General features: G+C 41.6%; 1 protein-coding gene across 2 annotated transcripts in view; it reads left to right on the top strand.

Annotated features, from left to right (window-relative positions):
* The window catches only part of PCDH15 (protocadherin related 15), a 521,765-nt gene that overhangs the window by 243,732 nt on the left and 257,646 nt on the right, over positions 1-20,387 (top strand). For both annotated transcript variants that reach the window (XM_054983659.1, XM_054983658.1), the window contains 2 exons: positions 1,068-1,176; positions 12,240-12,352. In XM_054983659.1, coding sequence (XP_054839634.1) covers positions 1,068-1,176; positions 12,240-12,352 — 222 coding nt within the window. The remainder of the gene's footprint in view (positions 1-1,067; positions 1,177-12,239; positions 12,353-20,387) is intronic.

Here is a 20,387-nt window from a genome sequence, read left to right as displayed (position 1 = left end):
CCCAGCAGTACAGCAGCAGGCACCTTCCCCATGGTTCATGCCACCTCCACAGTCAGCACCTCAGCTACAGGTGTCTACCTCAAGCCCCAGGCCATCTTTACTATTGGAGCCACAGGCAACAAACCCCTTCCACACAGGTGACTTACCTTCTTCCTGTGGTAACATAGGTAGCTCAACCTCAGCCAAGCCAATGAGAGGCTTTCAGCAGCCTGGGCAGGGAAAATGCAGGTCCCAGGCTATTGAAGGAGCTGCCAGAGAAGCTCCAGGTACAGCAGGGGCAAGCCCAACAGAGGGCAGAGCAAAAAGCTCACCCAAGGCTGAAATGGGGTGGGAGGAACCAGGAGGCTGCAGAGTCTACCCAGCCTTCCCAATGGATAGGTTGGGAGGAGATCCATTTGGGGAAGCTGGGCTGGGACTGGGAGAGAACCCGGGAAGGTAGGAAAAGGGAACTCTTTAAAAGCAGGTTCCTGTGAGTTCCAAGGAGAAGAGGTAGTCGGAGTGTGCTGTCTCTTTGGGGTCTGAGAGGGAACAAAGTGGTGCAACTGTCCTGCCCTCAATAGCTGTCAAGATAGCAGATGGCCAGAAGGACGTGTTGGTGAAGAAGGTGTCTCACATGAACACAAAGTTTGGCCTTTAGTTTGATGTAGAATGCCGCATCTAAGGGAAAATGCTCTTTCATCATCCTTCATACTGAATCTCTTTGATAAGTAACTGAGGTGTTTATCCATAGAAAAGATCCCTTTACTTGTTCAAAATACAACAGCAAACACCTTTCATGATACTGGAAGATATTTACAAAATTTACACCACGCACATCCAATTGTGTTCAATAGCGAAATTCCCACTAATTTTAATAGGTCTGGAATGTGCTTGTACTGTGTTTTTTAATATTTAGCTTCAAATACTCAGTATTGCAAGATGATATATGTTGGAAAAGTATAGTCCTTCTGCCTTGCACACAGGACATTAATTTCTTAGGCATTCATTACACACAAGAATGGGATTTAATATTAAACTAAATCCATGTTGTAAATTTTCCATTGTAACATGTCTAATTTTTATTCCAGGCACGTGTGAACCCAATCAATGTCATGCCACCAATACAAGCTATAGATCAGGACCGAAACATACAGCCTTCTTCTGATCGGCCAGGGATTCTGTATTTCCTTCTAGTCGGTTGGTATTTGATAATCACACTATCTTTCACATTCACACTGAATAAGCAGCAGGCAGAAAAAGATTAAGTGGAAAAGTAGGAACCTAATGACCAATTCATGCTGAATCTAGTGTGATAGGTGGTATTGTTCCCATCAAGTATTTTAATGTGCACTTGTTTATCGGAGCTGTTTATTCCAAATTGGATTGCTCTTGTTTGAAGATGTAGTTTTCTTTTGGGAGTGTTCGCCTTAGATAATGAAGCTGTAACATGAGATAAATTTATGGAATGCATTTCATGGCATTCTGTGTTGAACTAATGCAAAAAAATAAGTTTGCTTAAAACGTAAATGCTTACATATTAAATGTTGAGGGGTCTGTTTCGATGTGAGTTGTCAGTTTCACACGACATGTTTTTGAACTACTGATAGGATGCATAAAAAGTATCCTGACTTTGTCTGTGACCATATAAATCAGACTTCTGCTACACTTTCTCATTATTGTCATTTCTTTGAATATAGAAAAGAAAGTAATTTTGAAGGATTCATAAGATTCTTTGCTTCTGTCTTGTGGCTGGCAGAGGCCTTGTTATCTTTCCACTTAACTTGTCTGTTTTAATTTCTGTACCAGATTGATAAATCTGATATTGCCATACATTCCTTTGGGCTCTGCTACCAATACCACAATTACTCTAAGCACTCTATAATATACCAGTAAGTAAGGAACCAGGAACGTTTACATGGAATGGTTGTTACAAATAACTTTGTAATTTAAATATAGAATAAATAGTTGTGGCTTTAGCTGTTGATTTCAGAATGATTGAATTGGTTGCCAAAAAAGTAGCCAAAAGTAACATGGTGATACTGTAAAAGATATTTTTCCTCTAAAATATCTAGTGGACAAATACTGCCATACAACAAGATCATGAACAGGCAAAGTGTTGACCAGTGATCAAAATCGAATGAACCTTTGAATGAGTTTCCAGAAATTCCAAATGCAGGAGACACTGTCTAGAAGTGTACACTTTGGGTTTCCGATTCGGGTTTTAAAACCAAATCTGGCCCAATTTGGAAAGATTCAGGATTCCCAAATCAGCCCCAGCATTGCTGAGCTGATACGGGAATCTTGAAGCAAAGCTCCCTGAAGCGATTCGTATAGCTTCGGGAAGCTTTGGGCAAAGCGGCAGCACCTGCAGCACTTTTCTAGCTGTTTGCATTTGCAAACAGCAAGAAAATTTTCAAAATTCCCACCCTGCTACTTTTTTCAACTGATGGGAGGGGGAGGAGGGGGGTCCCCCCTCCCATCAGCTGAAAAAAAGCAGCTAGCCTCTTTTCAGCGAGCGTTTGAAAGCAGCAGCACTTTGTTGTTGCTTTCAAACACCCTCTTTTTTCACCAAATGGGGGAGGGACTGGGTTTAAACAGTTGAATCCCTTGCTGGCCTGCCTGCCCCTGCTATGGCTTCCACCGGCTCATCCGCTGCTGGCGCGGCCTCTGCCGGCTTGTCTGCCACCATGGCAGCCTCCGCCGGCTTGTCCGCACGCCTGTTGCTGGGGTCCTCGCCGTTCTGTCCCCCGGCACCCCTGTGGTTTGGGGAGGATCCCAGGAGGCCCCCTTCCCCCCACCAAGTCCAGGTAAGTCCAAGCAGGTGAGGAGTCCCGACTCCGGACCATATGTGTAAACCTAATGTGAATCACAAACCTGATGCTTAAACATATTTTGAGGGCCATTCAGCTTTAGCACAGGGACAAAGTTATCACAAGCAGTTAATAAATGGAAGTAACAAAGCTAAATAACTAAGAAAGCCCTTTCTCAGGTTGCCACCTGTCTAGCACAAAAAGCAAAATATCTGAAGATTATTGGAGCGGATGGGTAGGTTCTTATGGGAGAAAGTGGCCCTTGATATGCTGGTCTTAAGCTGTATAGGGCTTTAAAGGTCAATAAATTGATTTTAGCCTGGAAGCAAATTGAGAGCCAGTGTAGATGGAACAAGATTGAAGTAATATGCTCCCTAACTCACTCCCGTCAACCATTCTGTACCAACTGTAGCTTCTTACGGATAACTTCAAAGTGCTAGTCTATCTGATTATGGCCACTAATGCAGAGATAGTGTAGAAGAAACAAATCCTTTTTATTTTGGCAGGGCAAAAAAGCAGGTTTAATTGTACTTCTTAAGAAGAAGAAACTTGCAAACTTAGAAATGCATATTTCAAGGTGAGAGAGGGTAAAGGAGGGCCATGATAAAGCAGGAGGACATGTCTATCAAGAGGGCAAAACACCACCATCATTGCCCTCCTCTCATCCTCATCCCATTCTCCCCCTTCTACGGCTGTACTGTAACTTGGTGGGTAACAACACTCCCTCCATCTTTCTATGCTACTTTCACACCATAACCGGTTATACAAGGCACCTCTGAGTTTCCTGTATGTGTACATGTGGAAAGTAGGTCCTCTCTTAGGTACTTTAATAGAATACACCCATAGCTGAAGCAGGGTACTCTTTTGTGGATTGAGGGCTTTTTCATTTAATACATAGTCTGCTTTATTTCTTTATAGCTGTTATATGGAAGAATGAATACTCCCAGCAGCACTGTTAAGCTACCAAAGTGCTTCACTATCCGTCGTCAAATAAGAACATTAGAAGATCCTTGCTGGCAATTAGTTTCACACAGTGGCCAACCAGTTCCCCTGAAAGACTAAACAGAACATAGAAGCCAAGGCCTTCCTCTGATGTTGCCCTCTAGTACTGCTGTCTCTGAATATGGAGGTCCCCTTTAGGTGCCATTGTTAGCCTATCCTTCATGAACCTGTCTGAGCCCTTCCTTAAATCTATCCATACTTGTGGCTGTCACTATATACACTAGCAGGTTCCACAATTTAATTACTCATTGAGTAAAGAAGTATTTCCTTTTGTCTGTCCTGAACCTATTGGCCATCAATAGAGATGGGCATGAACTGGGAAAATTCCAAACTGCGTTTGTGGTTTCACGAACCACGAACTTTCATGAACTTACTCCAGTTTGCAAACCAGTTTGTTCGGTTTGTGAAAATGTCACTTCCAGGTCAGCAGCAGGTCTGCAGAGAGCCCATCCCCCTGTTGCCTAAGAAAATAATTGATCAACACCAGGCTGTCTGCAGTGATGAACTGAAATATGAACCAAACAAACTGGGCTAAAATTCATTACAGTTCATGAGAAATGAGCTCCCATGAACCACTGGTTCACGAACTATGAACTGGCCTGTTTCATGATTAACTCCGGTTCATATTTTGGTTTGTACCCACCTTTATCCATCAACTTCATTGCCCCTGAGTTCTAGTACTGTATGGCAGAGAAGGGGGAGTTCTTTCTGTCTACTTTCTGTCCATAATTTTATAAAACTCTCTCCATTCCCCCCCACTCAAATTTTTCTCTAAGCTGAAAAGTCCCAGATTCATATGAAAGGTGATAGAACTCCATAATCATTCTGGTTGCCCTCTGCACTTTTTCCAGCTCTGACATATCCTTTTGGAGATATGGTGACCAGAACTGTACACAGCACTCCTAATAAAGCCTCACTATAGGTCTAAGCATGGGCATTACCATATCAGCTGTTTATTTTCAGTTTCTTTCCTGATAATCCACAGCATGAATAATAATGAGTAACATGTGTAATTATAATCCCCAGCATGAATTTTACATACTAATAGCAAAGTGCCCTGATCTGTGGCTTCTTAAATCTGGAAACTGGAGCCATGAACAGACAAGACATATCTTCTTACATACCTGAAAAATGCCCCAGGTTTGCAGAAAAATCTGAAAGCTTAAATAAGGTTCATTAGGGTTAACCCGTCCCCCAATGATTAAAGGAGGTCCTGTAGTTTTAACCCGATGCCTTCAGTAGCTGTTGCTAGGCAACCAAGTAAGAGGTTAGTATTCTAGGCTTGGTTTCTGTCAGGAAAAGGCAGGAGGGAGGGATGGCCCTTTCCAGAACTGTTTTGGACTTTGAGAGAAGACTCTTTGGGGCCAGGCCCAACATCATCTCCTGGGCTGGTTGAGACCACATGACTTGCATTGCTCAGCTCACCCGGGCCTGGCTTCTTGCTACTGTTCAGCAGCAGCTAGAGTTGCCACCTCCAGGTTGGTAAATTCCTGGAAATTTGGTGGGTGGAGCCTGGAGAGGGCAGGGTTTGGAGAGGGGGGGGACCTCAGCAGGATACAATGCCACAATGTCCACTCTCCAAAGCAACCATTTTCTCCAGGAGAGCTGATCGCTGTGGACTGGAGATCAGTTATAATGACATGGGCACAAACAGGAAAAAAAACTTGAACAGGCTGTTCGTTGTTCATTCCCGACTACGAACACGAACAGATGAACAGAACAGAACATGTCCTGTTAATGAACATGTCCGGTGTCCGGTGTTTGTTGGCGCCAGAGCGCCCCCCTTAGCACTTAGAGAGCCCATATTCACAGGGAATGTGCAGCAGGCTCTTCCCCAGCCATCACCTAAGTTTCATCAAGATTGTAGTATGTATCTCGGAGTTATACATTCCCAAATTCGATGCCCCCAGGAAACTCCCATTCAACACAAATGGAGCCACTCTCCCCGGTTCACTTTGGCCCCATGCGGTGGTCCTGAAGGCAGGCCGCCTCCCCTCTCAGGGATGGGGGGGTCTGGCCAGTGGCAACCCCCATGTGCCCACCCGCCAGGCCTCCGGGTGCGAGGAAAATTACCTGCTTATGCAGCAAGGTGGTTGATGACTGTGGCCACTGGTTGTCTGGCTTCCTGAACAGCAGCCAAGCACAATGAATGAGGCTTGCGATGACAACCTGTTTGGCTGGAGTGGCGCCTCACGAACTGCCCGTTTGCGAGCAGCTGAGCAGCCTGTTCATTGTTTTTTTCCATTTGTGCCCATGTCTAGTTATAATTCTGGGAGATTTCCAGCCACCACCTAGAGGTTGACAACTCTAACAACAGCCCCCCTCCCCTAAAAGCCAGTGTAGTGTAGTAGAGTTTCAGAGTAGGGCTGTGCAATTCGGGTTTTGCTTCGGGTAAAGATACCCAAAGCGGACCTGATCTGGAAAGCTTTGGTATTCCTGAAGCGGGGCCAGCATGCTGGCCCCGCTTCGGAAAACCGAAGCAAAGCTTTCTGAAGCATTCAGAAATGCTTCGGAAATGCTTCGGGGCTTGTTTAAAGGGCCCTGCCACTGCTTGCAAGCAGCAGTGGGGCCTTTAAACATCAATTTTCCTACCTCCCCCTGCTGTCGCACTGCCGCCACCACCACCATGCCGCCGCCCAAGCCTGTGGGGTGTTGGGGAAGGCTGGAGCTGCTGCCTCCATCCCTTCCTGCCCCTCAAATGGCCACTGCGGCACCGGCGCACCGTGGACATTTGAGAGGCAGGAAGGGCCGGAGGAGGCAGCTCCGGCCTTCCCCAACACCCTGCAGGCTCAGGCGGTGGCGTGGCAGCAGAGCAGCTGGCTGGCTCCAGGCTGTGCAGCCTTGTGCTGCTGCTGCCGCCACTATGGTGGCGTCAGCAGCGGCCCGCTGCCCAGCTGATAACCCTCCCACCACCAGGTAAGTGGGTGGGGGTTGGAGGGGTCTCCCCAGGTTTGGGTGGGGGTGGAGGGGTCTCCCCAGGGGGGTGGGGGTGGAGGGGTGTCCCCAGGGGGTGGGTGGGGAGTTTCCTCCCCTCGCTTCAGTATGCTCTGAATCTTCACGGAGCATACCGAAGCGATTTCTGGAACCCAAATCCGCTTCAGATTTGGTCATATTCCGGATCAGTTTCCCACTTCGGGTAAACCTGAAGCGGGAATACTGAATCTCCCCACCCGTGCACAGCCCTATTTCAGAGTAGCAATGTGGAATACCCAGCTTTGAATCACCACTCTGCTGCAGAAGCTCACTGGTGACTTTGATCCAATCACAATTTCAACCTAATCTACCTTTCAGGATTGTTGTGAAGATAATGTGGAGGCAAGAAGCATGAGATATCCCTGCAAGTCCTTGTGGGTCCTGCACTTGTAATATATAGTCCACAGCATGAATAATAAGGGGAAAGAAACCATTAACCTCATTCTTCCGAAGTTTCGAGAAAAGCTCATGAGTTGGAGCTGTTTAGGAAAGGTACATTGTTACCTTGAATTGCACTAACATATAACATGTTAAATAACATTTATTGCCCATATTTCAAATTAGTTTTTTGTTTAAATATATTATATTTCTGTTTTGAAATGTTTAAAAATACTGGTAGAAAAGGGATTTCAGTTTTAGGTCATAAGACAGAATGTTATAAGTTACAAACAATTATTCCTGTAATCCAACCCTTATATGTGCCTTTGCTTAAATTAACCAAGATGACAACCCTATTTAGGATCACACACACTCCCCTCACCCATTCAAATGGTAATTCATTTATGAGCATCAGTGTCAAGGAGGGACTCAGCTACAAGGATAAATATCACAATTATCCAGATATCTAAATGCCCTTTTATAATATCACTAGAAATGATATGCTTTTGGTACTTCTTTAGCAGTACTATCTATTATCTTCTCCAAGTTATAAATGTTTTGAGTTTTCCAATGTACGTTGTTTGCATGATGCAAATTAGTTACACACTGAGGCATTTGAGGCCAGTTTTTTCCCCTTCAGCTTTAGTTAAAAAGATCAAGGAAATAAAGGCTAGGGTAAAAAGTAACAAAACCGTTTGCACAGAGAGAGGGAGGGAGAGTATTGGTTAGTCTAGGACCTGGGAGACCCATGTTCAAATCTCCACCCTGTCATGGAAGCTCACTGGATGACCTTGGGCCTGTCACACACTCTCAGCCTAACCTACTTCAAAGGGTTGATCATTGGCTAGAGAAAATTTCCAGAGTTTATAAACCCAGATTGCGCAGGATTGGGACTCTGTGTGTGATATGTTGAGATCTGTCACAGTTCTGAAGAACCTTAAAATCATTTGGTGACCTTTTCTTAGTTCTGTGTATGCAGCAAAGAGTGTAATTGACTACATCATTCTGAGCACAAGCAGAATTTCCCCTTACATTATGAACTGATATCAAACTTGTCAGGGAAATGATGTTAGCAGTTATGCTACCCTTATGAAATTTAGGCCAATTCATACTTCAGGCCAAGTAATTACATATGTTACCCACATCACTAATCCAGATTCAAAGGTTTGTAATTAATTACGAAAGCAATAGACAGAGCTATATTGTTGGTATATTTATTCTATACTGCAAGTAAAGGGTTAACAATAAAGTTAACCTTTTAAATAAAAAATTAACTCTTAGATTTAAATAACCAGATCTGATTGACTTATATTTATACCTTCCTGAATGACCATGAGCCCCCAATCTTGAAAGCTAATCTGGCCCAAGCCCAGCCAACACCTGGGAACTGGTACCACTAACTGTGGATGTGCTGTCATGCTTTCTTCAAGTGGATGAATCCACAGGCAGTTCTGCATAATAGATTTTCTGGCATGACAATTTGTGATATAAAATACAGGAAACAGTCTTTTTTCTCATCTGTATTTTAGAAACCAAACATATAGAACAATTGAATTTCTGTCTTGATCTATGTAATAGAATATGGCTTGTCTATTCACTTTTCCTTTTTAAGTTCCTATTCAGTTAATAGTGATGCTTCCATGCCATGATTAGAGATGGGCACGATCCGCATTACGATCGAAAAAACCCCACGATAATGGCGATCGCGTGATCGCGAACCGGCGGATCGTGATCGTCCATGGCCAACGATCCAGCGATCAGGAGGGGCCCAGATTGGGGTGATCGGGCTCGGATCGGGAATCCAGACACTCAGGTGCCAGCAATCTATTCCCCTGGCAACGGAGCCAGGGGAATGCCTGAGCTGTGTTTGCTCTCCTTCTGTCGCCCTGGAAACCCCAATGGAAGCCCAGCTTTCCTTAACCAGCAGGGCTTCCTTCCAACCACGGAGCAGCAAAGCAGTCACCAGTTGGGAGAAGACACCCAGGGGAGGGAGGGGGAAGGGGGTGTTCTGTAGCCATGGGCACTCCAATCTCATCCCTGCAAACCCTGATAGGCAGCTCTGATGGCCAAACACAGATGAGTGGCCAGACCCCCCGCCCCCTGAGGGGAGGCGGCTCGTCGCCGTCTCCCTGTGCCCACTGGCCGCCACCACCACCCACCTTCCCACATAGCTGGGAATAGCAGTGCGCCCCGCTTTGGCCTCCATGATCCACGATCCACGGATCGGGCACCGGAGATGATCGGTGTGGATCGTTAATTCGGGATCATCACTGGTGCCGATCCACGATCAGCTGGATCATTAATTTATTTTGGATCGTGCCCACCTCTAGCCATAATCTTGCAAAGACAATCAGGGCTTATTTTAGCATACTCAGTGAATGTATCTACATTACTTTCAGGCATGGGCCAATTCCACATGCCTTACCTGAAGCCGGGACGTTGCGGATCATGCCGGAAAAAACACGGAAGATCGTGTTTTGTTGCGTGAGTTTTGCGCGACATCGCAAGAAAATGCGATCTTCTACGTTTTTTTCCAGCATGATCTGCAATGTTCCTCAACGTCCCGGCTTCATGTAAGCCATGTGGAATCGACTTTAGTCATCTCCATTCTCTGCAGTCCAACAAAAATTATATATGAGTGTGAAGGCTCCTACCAGGTCAAGTTTTCATAATGTAGCCTAGGCTTTTGCAAATGTACAGCAATTTTTGTGTCTAAAAACATACTTTTTTTAAAAAAAACCCATTCTTTGCATATTTAACATATTTCTTTGCATATATATATATTTCTTTGCATATATATATATTTCTTGTTAAAGAAATACTTGGGAAGGTCAGTGTTGCCCATTATTTTATTAGCTACAAGAGGAGGAATTACACAGAAAATGTAATTTTCTCTCATGATAACCTCTGGGCCCATCCTCTTGCTTGGGTTTTTTTTTAATCTACTACACGCTTCTCTCCCCCTCACTTGGTTCCCACCCCTAATATTTCTTCCTATCCACCCCTCTCCCACCTAGCTCTTCTTTCTCCCTCCTGATTACCCCTTCTTCTGCTGGGTCCAGCCCCCCACCCCCATTTGTGGATCTCATTTTACCATATTCTTGTCACACATACCCTACTTTTCCTCTTCTCTGCTATACCACATTCTCTGCTTTTCCTCCCACCAACATTGCTGGTTCCACTTCTTTCCTTACTTTCTCACCTTCTTGCAGAGGGCCTTGGCAATGTTGCATTAGATTGTCTAAGCAACCTAGATTGGTACCTAAGATCTCACAATATAGTTTTCCAAGATTTCCACATTTAAAATTGTTTTTCATTTAATGACCTCCCCCTTTGATACTTTAAGACTTTTGGAAACATGGTAATATAAAATTCTGCAATAACCTTTTATTCCTCTTCTGCAAAGGATAGGGGGCACTAAGCATATGGTGTCATGTAGTATTTTTTTACATGGTTAATACTCTCCTAAAGCTTCCTCTTAAAGTACATTCTATCTTGTAGAGGCTTATATGACAACTAAAGCTGAAAAGCCTTGGCTTTGAGTTACATCATTTTTGCTTTTCTATCTTGTGTGTCTCATAAGAAGCAAAATTCTAGACTTTACACGTATGCTGCTGCTCTACAGGAGCACAGACTTCCCATGTTGCCTGAGCTGTTGCTGTAAGGAATCTTCCCTGGCTCATTTTTCTGCAAGTCCTTTTTGCATTGTCTAGACTTAAGTCCACAGAGGGACTTGATTGGGCTAGCTAAGGGATATCAAGCAGAGATTTCACCTGTTTCATCCAGCTCTTAACAGAGGAAGGAACTGAAGAGAAATCAGCCACACCAGCTAAGGCAGTCTCCTTATAGCAACAGGCAAGATGATATCCCCCAACTTAGATAACAGCTTGTACATAAAGCTTGCTGATCTGAGCAGCTAGGAGACCTACTCTTCTTTGCTTTTGCCTTCTCAGCATCCAGGCCTGACACACAGCAGCATCAACTTAAAGTACATCCTTGGTATTCTGCTTTCCTAAGAGTTGTACAAACTATATATGTGTCTGGAGGCCAGGCATCTTTCTAACTCAGGAAATCTGATGGGTTTATTTCCATAACATTTGTCGTGGAGAAATAAGAAATGCAGATTTAACTAAATCCAGTTGGATTTTTGGCATGCACAAAGCTACACACAGGAAAGATGCTTCACCTAGCTATGATTCTGCTGTAACAAATGTGTGAAGCAGCTTGGAATTTGTTCCATTACCTATCAAATCTCACCAATTCGTAGTATCATTTTGCAACCCGCAAAGAATATCCTTTTTGTGTAATGGTACCACTTTGTATGGAGGGATCCTAGTTTCAAAGTATAGCCCTGAAGATAACTAACACTTTTCTTGCCTGCGATAGGAGGAGGGATTCATTTCTTCTATGCATGGGTGCTTGTGTACACAGACACAGCATGTGGTATAATTGTTAAAGCTCAGAAGAGATGGTGTATAGAGGGGGGAAAGTAATGCTTGTAAGAAAATAGTTTTAGAAACTTGTTTCTTGCAGAAAGTGGTAAGATGTTTTTCCTCTTACAATACTGATAGTTGTGATACGTATTCTTATTTCTCAGAGTTGTTATTCTGTATTTTATATAAGCAGAAATGTATATGTACAACTCAGTAAGGTTTTTTTCTGCACTTCTCTTATGTGCTGTCTTCTAGATACTGCTGGAAATGCCATACATAGTTTTTGTTGCAAGCTTGAATATATAGCCATAGGGGTAAAAGCGTTTCAGTAAAATGGAAGCTGCTGATCTGGTTTTAAATGCTAAACTTATTGGCACCCTGACATTTCCGCTCATCTCTAAATTATGGGTAGAAAGCCTCTGAAAGCATCCCAAATGAATTAAAAGTGATGATGAAGGAAAAAAGGAAGGAAAGCCAACTAGATGATAAATAGATGGATTGCTTGTGGGCATGTCCAAGTAGGGATTTCTTCTTTTGAGCCAGTGGAATTGAATGTATTCCTTTATTTATGAGTGACGGGGATACAATTTTTAAATGAAGTTGTGATTTTCCCTACTGATCTTTTGTATCAATTATCCCATTCAAATCTTACTGTTTTTTGCAGGGACTCCTGAGGATTATTCACAGTATTTCAGTATGAATGTGACAACAGCTGAGCTCAGCCTCCTCAAGCCAATAAACAGGGATTTTCACCAGAAATTTGATTTGGTTGTCAAGGTAATTTCAGTTAAATTTTCATATCTATGTATTTGTACCTTGCTGAGTAGCAGAATCCATAGAGAATGTGTGGATTATCAAAGGCCACATAAAAAATGATTTCAGAAGAATATGTGATGACACCTCATAAGTAGTTGTGGTTGCTTTAACAAGTGTGGTATGTGAAGAAGATTATGTGCATGGCACATAAAGGGCACAATCCAGTAAAAGTTAGCTGAAACTTAGTCTCATTCTCCTGCACTTTTGAAGATGTATGTTCCAAATCTGTCCATATTTACTCACAAGTAAGCCCTACTGAGTCTGATGAAACTTACTGCTGGTTTTGTGGTAGAAAGTAGCATCAAGTCATAGCTGACTTATGGTGCCCCTGCTGAGGTTTTTAAGGCAAGAGGCTAACATAGGTGGTTTGTCATTGTCTGCCTCTGCAACCCTGGTCTTTGTTGGAGAACTCCCATCCAATTACGAACCAAGGGCAACCCTGCTTAGTTTCTGAGATCTGATGAGATTGGGCTTGCCTGGGCTATCCATGTCAGGGACTGCTTGTTTTACTGCTGCATAAATGTCCATATGATTAAAACATGTCTAAAATGCTTATTCCAAAATAAAATGCATAAAATATCCCAGATTGTTGACCACAATTCAAGAGAGTTAGGTGCCATTCTCAATGGGTTTGGGTGCCTCTAACTCTGTGTCAAATTGTGACAGTTGTGTATTTTGATTTGCTATGTAGGTTTCTTTTTTAACCCTACAAAGTGCAATCTTAGTGCCTCAGGCAGGGTCCAGTTGAGCAGTAACACAGTCAAAAAAACTTTTGGCAAGACCCAGAAATCTAACTTAATTGTATTTTTAATGGCAATGATGCTGAAGCTGAAGGCAAACAGCATGTAGCAGGAAGAATTGTTACTTGAATCCATCCTTAGAATAGATGTAATTAGCAATTTTATCAGCTAAAATGGTGCATTCTGTCAAGTCTATATATTCTAGAAGAAGCATGTTGTTTAAACAGATAGTCACATGTTCAGATTAATAGCTGCTTAGAAAGGTGTGTTATAGATGAGATTTCCATATGTTTTATATATTGTTTTGCATACATATGCTGAGGAGTATGACAATATCTTTATTAAATAATCCACTTTCAACGATCTATTAAAGAGAAACATTTCTCTCATTTTAGGATTTAAAATGTACATGCATTCTTGCCCCACAGTTGCTGGTCTGAACACACATTGGCAAAGTTGTGTTAACTTTCTGTTCCTCTTTTTGAAAGGTACTGGTGCTGGGTTAACCAAGCACAATAACTAGTCTACACTGACTTTTAAAAAAATCAATTACATTTGTCCACGGCCACATTCTAGTGCCTTAATAACTGGCTATATTATTAATGGAAATTTTTACAGGCATTATTAGATTTGAATTACTGTACTATGTGTGCAGTTGAGTGGATAATAAGCACAGATATCAATCTGTAAGACTAATAATATGCTGCATGCTTAAATAGTATCATTTAGTGCAACAGGGTGAAAGATCCAATGCATAAGGCAAGATATGACAAACTTGCTTATTTGGGTTTGTGTTTTGCAATGTATAACTCAACAAAAAGCTGTAGTTTCATTTGAAAACACATCAGAAAAATAGTCCTACATTACAAATCCAGAATTCTATCCATATCTATCTTAATGCCTTTGTCCTTATCTTAAAGGAGGTCCCTTCTCTTCTTCTTCCTGCTTAAATGCCAGCTGTTTCCTTGCACTTCTACAGCTGTGCAAAGTATCCAGAGCAAACAAAACACAGAAAGAGTCTGTCTCCAGGGTGGAATGGAGCAGATTAGAAACCTTTAGTGTCAAGCGTCTACTCTAGTTCAACATTTCATAACCATTTATTTGAACATACTGAATTTTTTGCCCCCATTCTGCCTCCATTGCCTTGGTTCAGACCTTATGGCATGACATGAATGAGCCTAGATATTGCTTTGCACTCATTTGTCCAATCCCTCTTCTGTCTTATCCTCTCATACTGCAAGCAAATCAGTCTCACTCTAAATGTTACTTCCTTCACAAGTTCTCCGCGAAGCAAACCAAGGCTCCCCCAGACACACAGCAGCTTTGAGGAATGTCTTGCATAAAAAAAGGAAAGCTGACATTGGGGGAAGAACAGCTCCTGCCTTTCTCCCAAGCTTTTTTCCCCTGTGCAAAAACAGTGAGGAGGGGTCAGTTTTCCCATTTCTGCTGCCTCATGTAGACAAAATATCTCATGTGGAGCAGGCGAAATGGGAAACTCTCCCCCACACTCTTTTTGCACAGAGGAAAAAAGCTTGGGGAAGAGCAAATGCTCTCCCTCCTCCTATGGCAGCTTTCTGAGCCCGTTTGGGCTCTCCTTTTTTTTAGTGACATTCCCCAAAGCTGCTGTGTGTCTGCACGAGCCCTGCTTGATTCCGTGGAGATCTCATGAAGGAAGCAGCGTTTAGAATGACTCTGAGTTACATCCTCTTCTGTGGCAAGTGGTAGTATGCCAAGGCAACTATGGCTTATGATGGCTTTCCAAACTAGGATTTGTTCCTAGTTTTGCAAGCTGACTGTGCAAACCACAGTTTGATGAAGCCTTTGTCCTGCTGAGGCTCAGTTAATTCAAAGTTTCAGCCAGGAAGACTGGTAGGGCAAAGACTCTAGAAGGGGGGACAGTCTGGCACACCAGAGGAAGCAGAGGGCTGTGAGAGAATCTGTCTCCTCTGGAGCGATCTCCTCCAGCTCTGTCTTTTACAACGAGGCTTCCTTGCTAGCATAATATCTCCTGGTACTTGACAAACGTGTGCCCAGGCATCTCGTGTAGAGACTCTCAGGTGGAATTGCAAAGTTCCTCTCCCCCAGTGATCTTGCAACTTTTCTTTTAAAACCTGGCAGATTCTAATAATGGCTGGGGGGGTGGGGCAGGACTAAAGGCTTGTGCCAACTACACTCGAAAAATGCTTCAAACCTAATTTTGCTTGTCTTTTCAACTCTCTTCTCCACAGCGATTCTGAGGGGCTCTTTTAAGACTACAGTTCCCAGGTAGAATTGCATGACCTGACACTTGAAGAACACATGCCAGGCATCATTTGTAGTTTAGCTTTGAGTGGCAGCAGTTCTTCATGGTGTCCAGCATAGAAAACTGTTTCCTACAACCTGCTGACCTTTAACTGGAGATGCCAGGGAACTGGAAGGTTTTAATTGCAAAACATGTATTCTACTACAGTCCATTGCCAGGGGCTGGAGGCAGGGGTAGGAAAAAGTTATCTTATAAATGTCATTTTCAGTGCCTAATGATAAACTTACAGTCAGTATTGTAATAGTATTGCAAATACTAGAGAGATTTGACTCTCAAAGGGAGATTTGACTCTCAAAAGCTTATAGCCTGAAAATGGTCTTGTTGGTTGTTAAGGTTCTATTGGCCTTGAATCTTGCTGTTTCACTGCAGACCAACACAGCTACCAACCTGAAACTATCAGCCAGGATGGTGAAGTCTTAGAGATGTAAAATGTATGGACATTTTGAAGCTATGAAAAGAAACAGATCTTTTTTTCTCAGAAAACTCTGTTCTAAATTCAGTGAAATCAGTGGAATAGACTGCATAGGATTACAGTGAAATCCTAAGGATACTTTCCTGTGAATAAGCCCCAATAAGTAGATAGTAGATAGCAGTAACAGCACCATTAGTTTTCTGCAAGGAGAATTTTGGATATTCCCAATCCTGAAGCGAGAGACAGCTGCAAACTGTTGCCTCCTAGACTACCTTAGTACGTGTATCTTAATATTTGCCATCTGAGAGGTAGGAAAACTCAAAAGATGGCAATAAGAAAGCTCAAATTTTGTAGCAAACTAAAAGACAGAACCAGTGGCAAACAATATTAATAGGACTAGTGGCATATTTGAATATCAAGTTAAACTGTATATTAAACAATAGGATATTGTCATACAAATTAGAGCATATTAATGGTAGACAAGATTTGTAACATTTAAACAATAAATACATGCTTTAAAATACTGTATATGTAGTCACAGGAACTATCATTCATTAATGCTGTACATTGTTTTACATTAAAATGTTCATGCTGCATATTTTGAGTAAGTGTGCCTTGCTTTTAAAATCATTTCACCAAGTCCAAAAGATAATATACTTCTGTGGAGTATATGCTCCCCAAATTACCTTTTTTTTCTGTTGGATACTTTGAGGGGAAGTGTTCAGGGAGAAAAAAACCTTAAAAATCCACATTTTCAATTTCCATCATTTCCCCACGAAACATTTTGAAATATGCATATTAGAGGTGGGCATGAACTGAAATATGAACCAAAATTCATGATGAACCAGGCCAGATAGTGGTTCGTGAACCAGGTCCCATTTCTGCTTCGTCAGATCTCATTTCTTTTTTTTTTTTGAAAAATTTTATTAGGTGAGAATATTAATACATACAACTTTCAAATAACATCTCAATACCATTTTCTCCCACCCTTTCCCTCCCCCCTTTTTCAGGACTTCCAACAGCTTTCCAACCCTATATCTTAATCTATTCCTAATCTATCCCCTTTTTCTATAACTCATTATATCGTGTTTACATTCTGCTTTGTTAAGCTAAGCTCTATCTGTTAGCTTCAGATCTATTATTATTAACTTAAAATCTGTTATCTATTACTATCTGTTAACTTCAGATATATTTAAATTTAAGCTAACAATTAAATAAAATATCTACTTTATTAATTTTACCAATATCTATTAACTCCAAATCCACTTAAATTTAAGCTAACAATTAGCTAATACTTCACTCCATATGGTAAAGATTCCATCTCTTCCAATAAAAAGAAACCCATTCTAATAATTTTCGAATTGCCATAGTTCCCCTTTCACGTCCCACTTCTTTTCTAAATATGTTTTCAGTCTTCCCCAATCAGTAAAGAATTCTGCCAGATTCTGATCTCTCAGCTTTCTTGTCATTTTATCAATTTCTGCCATGTACAGCAATTTATATATCCAGTTTTCAATAGCTGGTATTTCTTGCACCTTCCATTTCTGCACATATAACAGTCTTGCTGCTGTCATCATGTAGAATAGTAATGTTCTGTATTGCATAGGAACATCTTCCATACTTAAATTCAGTAGCAATAGCTCTGGGTTCTTCTTTATTTGGGTCTGCAAAATCTCATTTATTACTTCTAAAATATCTCCCCAGTACTGTCTAGCTACATCACATGTCCACCACATATGATACAATGATCCTTCATGCTTTTTACATTTCCAGCATTTATCTGACATATTTGCATTTCCAAGCACAATTTTCTTAGGCGTTAAATACCATTTATAAATCATCTTATAGACATTCTCTTTAATACTGGTACACGTTGAAATCTTCAATGTAGTTTTCCATAAATATTCCCATGACTCCATTGTTATTTCTTTGTGACAGTTAATTGCCCACTTCACCGTCTGTACTTTGACTGTCTCATCCTCTGTTTACCACTTCAAAAGTATTTTATAAATTTTAGATATCTTTTTAGATTTCATTTCTGATGAACCGCCATGAACTTTAGGCTGGTTCGTTTGGTTCGTTTTTCCGTTCATCACTGCAGACACCCTGGCACCAATCAATTAGTTTCCTAGGCAACAGGGGATGGACTTCCTGCAGACCTTCTGCTGATCCAGAAATGACCTTCTGCTGACCTGGAAGTGGTGATTTGCTGGCCTGAAAGTGACATTTTCACAAACCAAAACAAACCGATTCGTGAATCAGGGCAAGTTCGTAAAAGTTCATGGTTCATGAAATGTGCCGAACCATGAACCACATAGTTCGGGGTTTTTTTCTGGTTCATGCCCATCTCTAATGCATATATGAGATGGTCATACATAGTAATTGACATCTGCAGGTTGCACTTTACTTTCTGTCCATACAGTTCTTCTTCTTTATTATAGGTAGACTGAAATTTGATGTTCTTTCTAGCTACATCTGTGGAGCTGGTTGACATGCGTGGTGTCATGTATCTCAAGGACAGTTTATAATCCAAGCATGAGTGTTTCTTGTATATTCAAAACAGGTTCTGATCAAAATTATTATTATTATATGTGGGGAACTACAAAATTCATGAGGAGGGGAGTCCCATTCTTTCCTCCTTGCTTGCTCAGCTAGCCACTTGACAGCCTGCCTGCCTGACTGCAGTGTAGCTGCCTCCAGCTGCCTGGCAAATGGGGCGGCAGCTATGGCAGCAGAAATAGTGACTTTCTCTGCCCATCTTCCACCTGAACACATGCAACACTGTTACCTCTGCCCACCTGGCTCAGGAGGTGGTAGCTCTAGCTTCTCCCTCCCCCTCCTCCTCCTCTACGTGCTCACCCAACTGGCCAGCCAGCTCAGCCAGCAGCTCCTGTTTCCTTCACCTCCTTCCAGCCTGTGGAAATACTCCTGTATGTCAGTGCATGTGCAGGCAACGTTCTTTGGGCACTGTTCATATTTTTCTGTAGACCTGGGAAGGTCCCACAGGCCTGCAGAAAAAAATACCTCCTATCTGAGCCTAGCTCTGTTCCCTCTGTCTGTCTGCATGGGGGCCAGGTTCAGGATTAGATACAGGATTATGGAGGTGGTGTTTAACAACACAAGTTTGATGCCAAATGGGTGACAATGCCAGGATATTGGTACCTACTTTTCTTTAAAATAAAAATGCAGAACCCTTGTCATGGACCCATGTGTTACATTAACATTGTTTTATATGTGTTTTATTGTTTTAAATTTCTCTTTTAAGTATTTTAGATAAATAAATACATTTGTAGCCAAAATGTATGCCAAATACCTTCTGAAGAGTAATGAATTAGAAATGGTAACATTAATGAGAAACAAAGATAGCCTTAGAGATGAAGTTCCACTATAGACACCAGAGCTGCTTTGGCATGATTTAAGTAGTTATTTAAAAGTTTATATGCAGCTTTTGTTGACCTTCGCTTGTCATTTCTTCTGATTAATATAGGCAAGCTTTTGTATGACTTTGGTCAGATGTTATATTGATTGAAAACTTTGTTTCTTGTCAAAGTACTTCCTTCAAAGTTAGCCTCAAGAGGCATTTAGGAAGATTACTTTTTGGTCCTGCTGTTATTTGATTTTGTTACATATAACACAATTCTGAATTGCAGACTGATCAGTTCTTCCTTTCACAATGTTTATTTTTTGTTATATGCAAATGATGACACAGATCTTGTGTTTCATTCTACATTTGTTATGAGATGCCTTCTGTTTTACTGAACAGTTATCAGAAACTATGTAACTGGATATTAGATAGCTGTATTACTGAAAAATTAAATCTTTTAAGTAGCTTTTATTAGTCAGCTGATCAAAGTTGAAGTGTTCACTATTGATGCATTGCCTTGTGTCATGTGTAGGGCCAACATGCTTATTTCTTCTTCCTTTCTATAAAAAGTCAATCATTTGCATTGAGAGCAGATAAATTGGTCATGCTATGTCACCTTGTATTTTTAAAAACTTGTTTCCATGATCATGCCAAAAGACAAGAAAAACCTACGAATATGTATGTCAATATTTTCCCAATCTTGCCTCATGAAAGTTAGCTTCATTTCATTGATTATTTTTGGTAAAATGAATTTATTAGCTGGGGAACGAAGTGCAATTTATAGATTCATTTGACCCTAAGTATGTTTCTTATTGAAATAAAATGATAAAACCCTGGTCGTCCTTTTTTTTCTCTTGCTCATAGGTGTGTTTGAAGAGATGCTGGGGAAAGTTGAAAAATATCACGTCAGCACATTCTATCTATTTCTTACACAGCTGGGGTTTAATTGAAATAGGCCTTGCTGTTTAAAATTAATGGTCATCCTTTAAAATGAACTAAGAATTTTTATTACATAAATTAGTATGTACCATGGTGATGCTGCAGGCTGTAATTTTTCCTAACTCTCCAAGGATATTTTGAGTGGTAGGCTGAAATACATAGGGTTGCATTCTTAAAGACAAAAAAATTATGGAGACTGTCTTGGTAAAATACCGAACACAGATGAGCCAAAGTTAAAC

The sequence above is a fragment of the Eublepharis macularius genome, chromosome 6, assembly GCF_028583425.1.
Source record: "Eublepharis macularius isolate TG4126 chromosome 6, MPM_Emac_v1.0, whole genome shotgun sequence".
Lineage (NCBI taxonomy): Eukaryota > Metazoa > Chordata > Lepidosauria > Squamata > Eublepharidae > Eublepharis > Eublepharis macularius.
This window is presented reverse-complemented; position numbering and strand designations above follow the sequence as displayed.